Source organism: Littorina saxatilis, linkage group LG2, assembly GCF_037325665.1.
Source record: "Littorina saxatilis isolate snail1 linkage group LG2, US_GU_Lsax_2.0, whole genome shotgun sequence".
In the NCBI taxonomy this organism is placed as follows: Eukaryota; Metazoa; Mollusca; class Gastropoda; order Littorinimorpha; family Littorinidae; genus Littorina; species Littorina saxatilis.
This window is the reverse complement of record NC_090246.1, coordinates 47,234,540-47,247,946: the sequence shown is the minus strand read 5'-3', so window position 1 is coordinate 47,247,946 and position 13,407 is coordinate 47,234,540. Positions and strand designations below refer to the sequence as shown.

Below are 13,407 nucleotides of genomic sequence, written 5' to 3'. Positions count from 1 at the left end.
GTTTGTGTGTGTGTGTGTGGGCAACACCTGTGGATTGTAGAGTTCTGTTTGTGATGTGGTCTAGCGGCTTTCGTATGTCTGTATGTTCAGGCCTTCCTTCGAGAAGCCATAACAGTTATTCTCAATCCCGTTTGAGTGGACTTCGCCTTCAAAGGTGATTGTGGTGTTTTGGCACTCGGTTACAGTTGGCGTCGTCGACAGCGTTGGGACTCGACATGAAATGTTCAGGCCACTGAATCATTTTCGTGCTGTTCCCATTCCACCTGGGACGGACCTAAGTTCATTCAAAGGGGGTCGAGTGTGACAGGGAGACTACCGTCGCCCTTCACAGCAGACTCTGCAGAGTTGTTCGCCTTAGAAGTTGTGGGCTTTCCTTGCATGTACCCGTAAGTTGTCCTCACTGTAAAAGTGCAAAGGCCGAATCTATTTATCGAAAAATCCACTGTCATCTATCTCTATATATTTATATATATAGATAGATATACATTATACGGATTCTGTGTCTGTGTCTATGTGTGTGTGTGTGTGTGTGTGTGTGTGTGTGTGTGTGTGTGTGTGTGGAGGCAACACCTGTGGATTGTAGAGTTCTGTTTGTGATGGGGTCTGGCGACTTTTGTCTGCCTGTATGTTCTGGCATTTGAGAAGCCATAACAGATAATATAGGGCTTAGAAATAAGCTCTAAAATTCTCAATCCCGTTTGACAGGACTTCGCCTTCAAAGGTGATTGTGGTGAACCGCCACGCTGTCTGTCTCTGTCTCGCGATTCACCCCGGCAAAGCCGGGTATTCCTCTAGTTGATGAAATGTATTACTGTTCTTTAAATAGATTTTTTCATGCAATATCATATGCTGATGTACATGGTATTATTTCAGCTCAGTTGCGTGCAATCTGCGCTTTAATAAGCCTATACAATGTACTTCAAAAACAACAAAAGAATGTACATGGTTCCCCTGTGCGATACATTTTATGTAATTATTATATAGGTTCTTACTTCAGTTGTTCTGTAAACACTTAATATTGTTTTCTTTGTCTGTTATTATTTTACCGTTGTAGATTAGTCTCTCTTTTGGGCGAGGGCCAGATGTAAAAAAGCAAATCACTGCTTATTATATTACCCTGGTTAAATGAACTCTCTCTCTGTCACACACTGGGCGAGGGCTGCTTGAAAAAAGCTCGTTTGTATTGTTTATGCCAGAACCCTCGTAACATTAGATGTGATTTTCTCTCTCTCTCTCTCTCTCTCTCTCTCTCTCTCTCTCTCTCTCTCTCTCTCTCTCTCTCTCTCTCTCTCTCTCTCTCTCTCTCATCCAATTGGCCCGCCCCCGTGACACAGCACTAACTTGAACCCACCCACTGCATGTATTTTTGCAATTTATTGAAGTGGTGTTGACATTGTCAGTTTGACATACACACACGAACCTGACACACCTGACACACTGAGACGCACACACACAGACGCACACACACAGACGCACTATCACACACACACACACATGCACACACACACTGACACAAACACTCACACACACACACACACACACACACACACACACACACACACACACACACACACACACACACACACACTCATGAACGCGACACAGCGTCAGTGTAGAGCGAGCGCGCTAAACATCGTGGGCATTCACATAATATTCACCCTTAAGCAACAATCACGCAGTTTCACAGGAGCATTATTGAGTTGACCTTGTCACCGTGACACACATTTCACACGGAAGAGCGAACCACGCGCGTTTAGCTGCACTAAACTAACACAAGAACAACCTTCAAGTATCCCTGCCAAGGCCCCACTGCGAGGGCACGACGACCCAGGTCGCTCTCTCACCACCACACCATTGTGGCCCCCTCACTCCGCCCCACATACCAAAATAACCTCTATCCCAGTCAATTGCTTTCTTACGTCATCAAAAAGCAGACGTCGCGAGAATGTAGAACCCTTGTGACTTACCGACAGTGTAGAAAGGGGGGGGGAAGGGAACCCACGTAACTTACCGACATTGTTTTCATCGAGCTTTGAAGCGTGTTTTTCAGACAAAGTTTTCAACCAGACGGCCTTCTTGCACAGACAACACTGTTGCGCGATGGTGGTGGATGCCGCAATAACAGATTGAATATAGGCGCATGCGCGTGGCGAATTGAGGTTAGTCGGTTAGTGTGTATACGACACAAACAAGCCGAGAAGTGGGTCAGTAAGGCCAGCGCGGCCTTCTGTGTGCGTGAAGATCCGTGAAGGGGGAAGGAACCCTGCATAGGGTGCATTTTGACAAAACAGCCAGCAGGCTTGGTGGATCTATCGGCGGGCAGCACACCCTCTTACTCGCCGTTTTTTGTGCCATTTTGTCACACTTCTGACGCACAAGTAGGGATGGGCTGAAGATGTAAAAGACAAAGTGGAATTTTTTCTCCGTTATTTTTTTCAGTTTCTTTTTTTCAATTCTCCATCTTCCTCCCTTATTTGTCCGCCCACCTTTCCTTACTTTCCGTGGCCTTTAAAATTGCGTTGTTTTTCGTTCAGTTGTTATTTTTCCTTTCTTCTGATTTCTATCTCATGGTGGAATTTGTAAAGGTGCTTTCTCTATTATGATGACTGCAAATGTCATGTGTGCGTTTTGTGAGTGCATGTGTCGCCGATTTAAAAACGTGTGTTTTCCAGCAGTTGGAACTTGGAATGTGTGTACCACGGGGGGGTTTCTCTGTGTGTGTGTGTGTGTGTGTGTGTGTGTGTGTGTGTGTGTGTGTGTGTGTGTGTGTGTGTGTGTGTCGGTGTCTGTGCGCGCGTGTGTGTGTGTTTGGGTGCGCCGTGTGTGTGAGTGTATGTGTGTGTGTGTAAGTGTGTGTGTGTAAGTGCGTCTGTCTCTGTTAAATGTGCGGTTTGTGAAAAAAGTGTGCAAGTTTACATATAATATATACGTGGGTATGCCCAGCGGTATAGTGTGTTTATAGTGTGTGTGTGTGTGTGTGTGTGTGTGTGTGTGTGTGTGTGTGTGTATGTGTGTGTGTGCCAGACTGTTCAGAAAAATTTCTAAATCAGTTGCTCAAGAAATACATGTTTGTAACCCTTTTTCTGTGGAAAATCCGTCCGACATTTTTCACCGTTGGATGCGCCGCGTACAGGAAAACTAAAGTGCACCTTATATTTTAACCCCACGCAGTTCAGTAAGTCGTTCGTCCTGCTTTCTCTCCGGTATTTTGAGACTGTTTTATAGATTGATAATTATGATAAAGCCTCACTATACCTCCCGTAAACCATCAGTTTCGGGTCACAGACACTGTCAAGCTTTTACAAACAGTACAAACAACCTTTCGTTTAAACACTTACTGCTAGAGAACATCCTAGGTGCCCCCCATAAAGAGCGAGCTTTTTTCAAAGAGTTTATTTTTGCGCACCCAGCCGGACTTACTTTAAAACAAATCGGAAGCCTCGTTTTGGTGCTAAACCTAACATTTAAAACCTAAACAATAAATTGTCAGCTTGTTACACAAACATTCTTAAATCATAAAAGAATTCTATTTTCATCAAGACAAGATCAGTACAATTCGAAGTTTTGAAAGTTTGAAAAAAGGAAGCCCGGAAGCAGGTTACACAAGGTTGTGTTTGCCCAAGCAGACGATTTTTTTGCACATCGCTGGCTTCTTTGTAGCTAACCGCCGCCGATAAGTTCGTGTGACTCGCAGTCGTTTGTTGCATTTTAGATTCAGACGGGTACACAATAACGTGCTATTGCAGATACAGCGAGTCGCATTGAAACCACAAACTGACGACTAAATTGTGAAAAAAAAAGGGAAAGTGGGTCAGTGGGTCATGGCTCATGGGTTGAAAAAAACACAAGAACTGGTGTGTGGTTTACGCATGCTGAATAGGCATTCAAACGAACTGTGTCATTTATAGTCACCTGGCTGGCTATAGTGGAAAGGTTACTTTTGGTGGTCACATTAGATATTATGTTTTTTGGAAAGTTCGTTTTATTTGCAGCCACAGTTCGGTAAACGACAAATGGCTAAACCCAACCACCTAAGAATGAGAAGCGTTTTTGTAACATGACCCATATTCTGCCAAAATGCAGCCATGACGCAGGGGGTAGGTTACAAAAAACCGTCATGTACCGCTTGACTGCATACGGATATAAGCAAATTATACCTTAAACGAAAGCTAAAGATTTTTGCCATCAGACAGCAAGTAAAATGCCTAATTCGTATACACAGTTTTATTTTTAACAACATCTGTATAACATGCGGACGACAAAACAGGAAATGCCATTTTCTCAATCGATATGTATAGCTAACTGAACGCCTGGTTGAAACCGCAATCAAAAACATCTTGAAAATTGTTTATTCTCACAGCTAGAATTATTTTACATCAACAATTGTTAATTTACCGAGGAAAACAACAGTCACATAAGATACATAATGGATGATTTTGAATCAACTCCGAAAACCGAACCGGGTCGAAGCAAAAAAGAGTTTACACATACACAGGCTTGAAAAAGGATAATTTGGTTCAATCTGTTAGATTTTTACCCATAACGTTAAAGATCAGCTTAATATAAAAGGAAAGTGATCATTGTAAAAGGATTTTGCTATCGCAAAATAATTCAACTTCCGGTTTTACCACATGGCGTCCATAATATTATCAATTTATTACATAGCGTGCATTTGTCAGAAATTATACTAAATGTTAGAAGCGATCTTAAAGTGAAAGTAACGTTTAATAAAAGTATGCGCATTTATTTATTGATTGATATATGACTAAAATAATGGACATGTAATTTAAACGTAAAAAAACGACATTTTGTACACTACCTCTCTAAAAAAAACGCGACTATGACCGACCGATATGTATGTGTAAATTAGGTCATTGTTAGTGATGAAAACGGGTTTTCTTTAAAAAAATAACACGCAAACTGTGAAGTTCAAGCCCATAAATGATTTTAGTACGACTTCTTCAAAACAGGTCTGTTTTTCACTCCACCAGTTTCAGTTTTAATAAAATATATGTATAGCTCTCATTTTCAAAAAAAACTTATCTGCAATTCACTTAACCAAATACACAATGAACCCAGAAGGTATTAGAGTGAGACACTTTACAGTGAAATATGTTATGATTCCCCTTATTTCAAAATATATGCATTTTAATTGGCAGACACGATTCACGTCGTTGGTACGTGTCCTCTGGTGAGGCAACCGTTAGCATTTTTTGTCGTAAAAATTGACATTTTTAAACATAAATCATGGACAAAAAACTAATTCTACAAAATGTGCAGGTTTTCTTGGTATAGTCAGTTAAAGCATCTTAAAATTCAAGAAATTGTGTAATTACGTGTATGTATTTGAAATGGCAGAAAATATTGAATGAAAGTGATTTTTGACTGATTGAAACCCTACCCCCACTAACAAAATGTGCCCTGAGATTAGGGGTGTTAGTTGAAGATGAATGAATAATGGCTATGGTTTTCCCCTAAAGTATTCAAAACCTAAACATATACATAGGCAAGATGTTCTACATTAACACAATTAACTTTTTAAACATATACATATGCTTAGTACACGATACTTCCGGTTTTTCTACCGGATGACTTATACATTTAGGGGGTAAACACCTTATCATAGAAAAAGCTTTATTTTCAAAAAGTGCAAGTAATTATTAAAAATCATACATAATATTTATATATTGGAGTTAATTTTCCTTCGAAAGTCATTTGTTTCAAGTGGCAGACAATGTCAGTTGGAGAGTTACATGTACGTAAAGTGTATAACTGTTGTCTGTGATTAGTGCATTGTGTACACATTGGCACCATTTGATCCTAAATGCTAAACGATGTCGTGATCATACCACAGTTTTAGGATAATTTACATCGTATCGATTACTAAATTGATGGTAGAATTTCACTGATAAATTCTATTTCCGGTAGCGCCAGTGCCGTTATCTGAGATAGTAACGTTTTACATGGTTTCACGTTCAGTGGTGAACGTAACGTGTGGTTTGACAAAATTACTTGCACATACAATAGTGAAGTCTGTCTGTGTGTCTTTGTTTGTGTGTTTGTCTATGTCTGTCTGTGTGTTCGTCTGTTTGTCTCTCCATCTGTCTGTCTATCTCTTTCTCTCTGTGTCTTTGTCTGTCTGTCTGTGTGTCTCTCTCACTCTGTCTCTGTCTCTGTCTCTGTCTCTGTCTCTGTCTCTCTGTCTCTCTCTCTCTCTCTCTCTCTCTCTCTCTGCGAGGTAGGTGCACTTAAAGAGAAAGCAATGCAGAAAGAAATGCATTTCTCTACCAAGAATGAAGTTTGTCTGTCTGTGTGTTTGTGTGCGTGTTTTTTTGGTTGCGTAAGTGTTTCTCTATAAGCATCTCTACGTCTTTGTTTGCGTACATAAGTGCGTGCGTGCATGTGTGGGGGTTTCTGTGTCGGTTTGTCTCACTGTGTGTATGTCTGTCATTTTGTCGGTATGTTTGTGTATGTCTTTGTGTGTGTGTGTGTGTGTGTGTGTGTGTGTGTGTGTGTGTGTGTGCGTGCGTGCGTGCGTGCGTGCGCGCGCGCGTGTGTGTGTGTGTGTATGAGTGCGTGCATGTGTGTGTGCGTGTGTGTGTGTGTGTGTGTGTGATTGCAATTATTCCTCCTTTTTACATTTAGTCAAGTTTTGACTAAATGTTTTAACGTAGAGCGGGGAATCGAGACGAGGGTCGTGGTGTATGTGCGTGTGTGTGTGTGTGTAGAGCGATTGAGACTAAACTACTGGACCGATCTTTATGAAATTTGACCAGAGAGTTCCTGGGTATGATATCCCCAGACGGTTTTTTTCAGTTTTTTGATAAATGTATTTGATGACGTCATATCCGGCTTTTCGTGAAAGTTGAGGCGGCACTGTCACGCTCTCATTTTTCAACCAAATTGGTTGAAATTTTGGTCAAGTAATTTTCAACAAAGCCCAGACTTCGGTATTGCATTTCAGTTTGGTGGCTTAAAAATTAATTAATGACTTTGGTCATTAAAAATCTGAAAATTGTAAAAAAAAAAATTTTTTTATAAAACGATCCAAATTTACGTTCATCGTATTGTCCATCATTTTCTGATTCCAAAAACATATAAATATGTTATATTTGGATTAAAAACAAGCTCTAAAAATTAAAAAATTTAAAATTATTATCAAAATTAAATTGTCCAAATCAATTTAAAAACACTTTCATCTTATTCCTTGTCGGTTCCTGATTCCAAAAACATATAGATATGATATGTTTGGATTAAAAACACGCTCAGAAAGTTAAAACAAAGAGAGGTACAGAAAAGCGTGCTATCCTTCTTAGCGCAACTACTACCCCGCTCTTCTTGTCAATTTCACAAAAACAAACAGATAATGACGTCATTTTAAGTGGCTTAAACGTGTACATGAATGCCTTCCCTTTCGAATGATTTACAGTTATATAATTTCTGTCAAGCGGTTTAAGTTTTATGTCCGTTTTATGAACCCAACCCTCAAAACAAGAATAGTAACGCCAAAGAAGGAAAACATACACACAAACCAACGTTTTTCTCATCGGTGGTTTGGAATATTGCCCCAAAACTTTCGATTTAGTGTTGTGGTGTTAAAATCTATCAGAAAAAAGTGTTTGCTAACGTGACGCCAAAAAGTAACCAAAACGGTCCTTAGCCGACTGACTATTAATGCTGTTAAATGCGATTGCAAGTGTGTTCCATAAGGTTAGAACAGCTGTTTGTGTGTGTGTGTGCGAGTATGCGTGCGAGTATGCGTGCGAGTATGTGTATGCGAGTGTGTGTGTGTGTGTGTGTGTGTGTGTGTGTGTAATCGATGATGACCACAATTCCGGAGTTTTAGGAAGTACACTTCCAGTTACGGCGTTGTATTTCTAATTGTTACTGTGGCAATCTCTGTTTTACGACATAAGACTTTGGACGCCAGAGAGCCACAGTCAGAAACTTGAATAAGTCACGTGTATTTAGGCTAATTACGATTACGGCGATGGAAGCCATGTTCTAAACTATGACAATAAAGTTCTTGAAAACGATTTGTTTGACAACTCAGGAGGTATACGATGCACAAAACGCATTTTGTAACATACCGTTATTTAAGTAGAGATTTTGTTGTTGTAAGTCGGTTCGCTTTAAAATTCTCGATGGCTACGTACGTTAGTGCAGGTCATGATTCCATGATCGTTCATATACCGCCTCGCAATTTCGTTCTCCTGGTGTTCTTTTGTCGCCTAGAGATAAAGAAGTAATAACACTTAAAGGCACAGTAAGCCTCCCGTAAACCATCACAAATACGGTCAGGCTTTTACACACAGTACAAACACGGCTTTCATTTAAACACTCACCGATTGAGAACATCCTAGGTGCCCTCCGTAAAGAGCGAACAATTTTCAAAGAATTTATTTTTGCGTGGTTTATCTTACCCCTGAGCCATCGTGAACCCGTGTGATCCAGTTTCCCTTTTTCACAATGTAGTCGTCAGTTAGTTATTTGAATGCGACTATTTACAATAGCACGTTTTTATGCACGAAACAAACGGCTCTGGTTCACAAGAACTCTAGCGATGGCTTTTGACTGTTGAGAGGAACGGCGATATGCACTGATAAACCGGCGTCGTCTGCTACGACCCTTGCGTGACCCTGCTTCCGGGCTTTTCTTTTTTCAAACTTTCACAACTTCGAATTGTACTGATCTTGTCTTGATGAAAAAAGAATTCTTTTATGTTTAAAGAATGTTTGTGTAACAAGCTGTCAATTTATTATTTAGATTTTAAAAGTTAGGTCTAGCGCAAAAACGCACCACGGTCCAAAAACATTTTGATAATCATCGATTCACGGCTATCGCCAGTTTACATCGATAGAATGAGACCCGAAGGGAAGTAACTCATGTTTGACCTGAGTTCAGGATGGGTCCAAAAAGTGTTCGAGACAATCTGCAAAATTAATTCTTTAAAAATTGCTCGCTCTTTACGTAGGGCACCTAGGATGTTCCCGTTTGGTGAGCGTTCAAATGGAAGGGTGTTTGTACTGTGTAAAAGCCTGACAGTATATGTGATGGTTTACGGGAGGCTTACTGTCCGGGCGTGAATTCCGGTATTCATAACAGCCGTCCAGCACCAAAACGAGGCGCCATTGCTGTTGAGGCCAAGTCCACGAAAATAAATTCTTTGAAAATTTCTCACGCTCGACAGAAAGCAGCCAGGATGTTCCTGTTCGGTGAGCGTTCAAATGGAAGTATGCTTGTACTATATGTAGACGCTCGGGGAGCTTTGTGATGGTTTACGGGAGGCTTACTGTGCCTTTAAGTGATCCTTTTATAGTCTTGGATCGCAACGACCCACTTTCCAATTCCACTGTGTTTGATACTACTTTTTATAATTTTCTTGTTTTATACCTTCCTTCCCTTGGAGGCCGTTTTTTTTTTTTTTTTTTTTTTTTTAAATCGTAACAGATATGTCTAGGATTTTACAGAGAATAAGAGTATATATATCCTTCTGCTCAGATGAGAACAAGTATTCATTTGTACTTTTTTTTCCTGCTGAATTGAATTGATTTTGTAACTGACACCTGTGTCGGTCTGCAGAGTTAATTCAGCAACAAATTAAAAACAAAACATTCCATTTTACCCAGGAATTAGCCAGGCAATTGATTTTAGTGGTATTTGTCGAAATGGAGGGATACTGTTACCCCCAGTTAACGGCTGAACAGATCTGTATGTGGTCTACAGGATCAATCATTCGAGAAGAAAGGTTCAGTGTCCAACATCCATTTAGTATCACACTTGTACCTTAAATTCGAGGAAGCTGTTGTTTGTGAAATGAACACCGCTTGATCTGTATGTCAGTAATTTGAGACTGAAAACGCCAGAAGACTGATAGTATCTTTGCTCTTTCCCTTTTTCAAGTTAGGAATGAGGATAATTATCTCGATCTTTGGCCGTGGACAAGACCCTGTTACCGACATCTCACAAAATTCGTGTGACCTTCTGATTGATACCCCAATGCAAGGTCAAACAGGTGCTTGTTTTCACAGCATAAAACTTTTCTGGGCCAGTATTACGTGCTCTCAGCAGGTGCAAAATGGCTGAGTCACCCGGGCACTGAGTTTATCTATTTGCTATTGTAACACAGATTTCTCCACTGCTGAGACAGGAAATGATCGATCATAGTCACACACGGCGGGCTTGTTGTTTTTGCCGCTTTCTTTTGTTTTCTTTTTCTTTTACTTTTCGGGAGGGGGCGGGGAAAGGAGGGTAACTCAGTCAGTACGACAGCTCAGAATTAAGACTGGCAGCACATGATGACCCAATGCTGAGGCACTAGTGAGGTCATCACATTTCGATGGATGAGACATGACCACAAACACTACAGAGAACGGTTTCCCTGGTGGGGACAGACAACTGCAGGTCCGATCGGTCTTACGCCTTCTTATCCTGCGCCGTTATGGAAGCCGTCTAAGTCGACCAAACGTGGGTGCATTCCCTGTAGGTGCACTTCCTGTAGGCGTTTTTCCTGTATACCGGGAATGCAACCCGGGTGCATTCCCTGTAGGAAAGTACGATACCGCTCAATCTTGCACCAAGCGCGTGACTCACCTCAGCGTCACGTGCCTTCATAGACAGTTCGACAGGAGGACTTGATGCCGGGATTTTCGGATTGCTTCCATAAAAATTGCAACACTGAATCGAATCTCTTAGAAAACGATAGACAGGGATAGAAAGACATCACATTTTACCGATAATTATATGGCTATGTATCACGTGACTTTAAAGCGAGATCGGTGAACTGGCAATACAGGAAATGCACCCGGGTGCATTCCCCGTATACAGGAAAAACGCCAAAAGGAAGTGCGCCTACCGGAAATGCACCCACGTTTGGTCGACGTAGACCCCTTCTGCGTTAGTAATAGACCAACAATTTGACACCACCCTTTGGATTTCGACACATTTATTAACTGAATAAATCAATAATTAAGCTATGCAACTTGAAAGTTTGAAAACATACTGTTGTCCCAGCTAAAGACATATTAAAGGTCAACCACATTGCTCGGTCAAAAAAATTCTGCTGAGAGAACATTACTAAATAGTACCAGATGCAAAATATTGGCAAGCAAAGTCCTTTGGTTTAATAGATATCGATCAATGAAAGTGGGTTTTCATACCTGCAATTAAGGGTAAGGGAAGTAAGAATCTAAAACGCAGCCATAGCTGATCTCCCCTCGCAGTGACGTCAGCAGCTGTATTGGCAATGGCAGACCATGAAGAAAACAGTGAAACAAGCAGCGTTTCTTCACTGGAACTATCGTGCTACGGTAGTGATTTTGAGGTTTTGAATGAACACGATCTTCAACCATACCAGTTTTGAACCTGAGCTGTCCGATGCTGAGGTTGAGGAAACACCCGACAGAGACGATTTTAGCGAGTCTCTCGATCGTTTGATGTCCACCAACTGGTAAGAAACTACCACTGATTCAGTGATTGTGAGACTCTTCCTCGTATATATTCCTATTATAGAATCGATTCTGGTAGAGCTTGTTTTGCAGTCAGTAATTTGTAAAGTTTGTGCGATGTCTTCTTTTACCCTTGATGCAATTCATGCATGCCAGAAAGTGATGCGCATTCCTGATTATAATTTTAGTCAAAACATCATCCTACTGAGTAGTCAGTATGCCCACTCAATCATTGCTAGTAGCAGTCCCCAAAACTAAAACTAGCCAAATCAGTACACGTATGGATATACCAATTTTCCAATGGAATAACAATTTATTATGGTTTTGTCTAGACATAATGGTCACTACCATTGGTTGTGAATTTGTCCATTTCAGTTGTTTTACTGCCTTAGTAGATCAATTTTTTTGTGTGAGTTTGTAGACTGCAGAGAATTTGAACTAAACTTGTATCAAATTTTGTGTGTGCAGGTGTCAGTGCGCAAACTGTGCAGGCATGGGCTCAATCCGAGAATGCCGCTGTTGTCAAGAAATTCCAGAAATGGAATCACTGACAGTAAGCACAGGGGTGGGCTGCATCACTGACCACCCTGGCTTCAGATCAGTGTGCTTGGACCACTATGTCTTGGAGACATGCTATCACTGGTACAACCAGCAGTATGGGAGGGCTATACAGGATGCTAATGAGTAAGTTATTTTTTTTTTAGAATTGTAATCATGATACTATAAATAGGTTTATGTCATAGATGTGCAAAAACAAATAATAAAATAAAAAAAATGAAATTTAATTGTCAGATATTCATTTTTATTTCAAGACAATTCATTTATTCGCATGTGCTAATTCTGAGCAAAGCAATATGGGGAATGTTTTCAAGTATCCTGATTGTACACTTTGTGTACTGTGGACTGGGTGGCCGAGTGGTAACGCACTTGCGCTCGGAAGCGAGAGGTTGCGAGTTCGACCCTGGGTCAAGGCGTTAGCAATTTTCTCCCCCCTTTCCTAACCTAGGTGGTGGGTGCTAGTCTTTCGGATGAGACGAAACACCGAGGTCCCTTCGTGTACACTACATTGGGGTGTGCACGTTAAAGATCCCACTATTGACAAAAGGGTCTTGTGTGTGGCGCACGTTATATGTCTTTCGGATCAGATGAAAAACCGAGGTCCCTTTGTGTACACTACATTGGGGTGTGCACGTTAAAGATCCCACGATTGACAAAAGGGTCTTTCCTGGCAAAATTGTATAGGCATAGATAAAAATGTCCACCAAAATACCCGTGTGACTTGGAATAATAGGCCGTGAAAAGTAGGATATGCGCCAAAATGTCTGCAATCTGCTGGCCGTTGTGAATGCGTGATGTATTGTGTAAAAAAATTCCATCTCACACGGCATAAATAAATCCCTGCGCCTTGAATATGTGCGCGATATAAATTGCATAAAATTTTTTTTACAAAATCCCTGCGCTTAGAACTGTACCCACGGAATACGCGCGATATAAGCCTCATATTGATTGATTGATACTGTCATTAATACTGTATGCTTGTTTTTCTTTCCAGGCGGTATCGGTATGTAGCTTACCGCGTGCTTGTGCGGTGGGTCTGGAAATGGCTGGGGAGAGACATCAGGGTCACCTTACCAGCTTGTGCGGTTGCAAGAATTAGAGAACAGTTTCCTAGTGCAGATGGGCAGTACATGGGTTATAGGGACCCAGAGTAATATTACATTATATGACAGCATCAGCCCATTATTTTTTGCATCCTTATGTGTTCCAATTTTATTGATAATACATTGTCATTGTGATTAAATATTATTATTACATTGACGAGAAAATAAATATTATTATTACATTGACGAGAAAACTATTTTGATGTGTGTTTGTAGTTGGTTCAGCTTGTGCCACACATTGATTTGAAAAAGTGTGTTTATATATTTATATTTAAGATACAGAAGTGCAACAGTAAAAT

At 40.7% G+C, this 13,407-nt stretch overlaps 1 protein-coding gene across 1 annotated transcript in view; it reads left to right on the top strand.

Annotated features, from left to right (window-relative positions):
* Positions 1 to 11,025: 11,025 nt before the first annotated feature.
* Positions 11,026 to 13,407, top strand: part of LOC138959085 (P2X purinoceptor 7-like) — a 2,524-nt gene continuing 142 nt past the window's right edge. The window contains exons 1-3 of the mRNA XM_070330435.1: positions 11,026 to 11,449; positions 11,916 to 12,131; positions 13,000 to 13,407. The exon at positions 13,000 to 13,407 is cut by the window's right edge and continues 142 nt beyond it. Of these exons, the coding sequence (XP_070186536.1) occupies positions 11,331 to 11,449; positions 11,916 to 12,131; positions 13,000 to 13,159 (495 nt within the window). The 5' untranslated portion in view covers positions 11,026 to 11,330 and the 3' untranslated portion in view covers positions 13,160 to 13,407. The remainder of the gene's footprint in view (positions 11,450 to 11,915; positions 12,132 to 12,999) is intronic.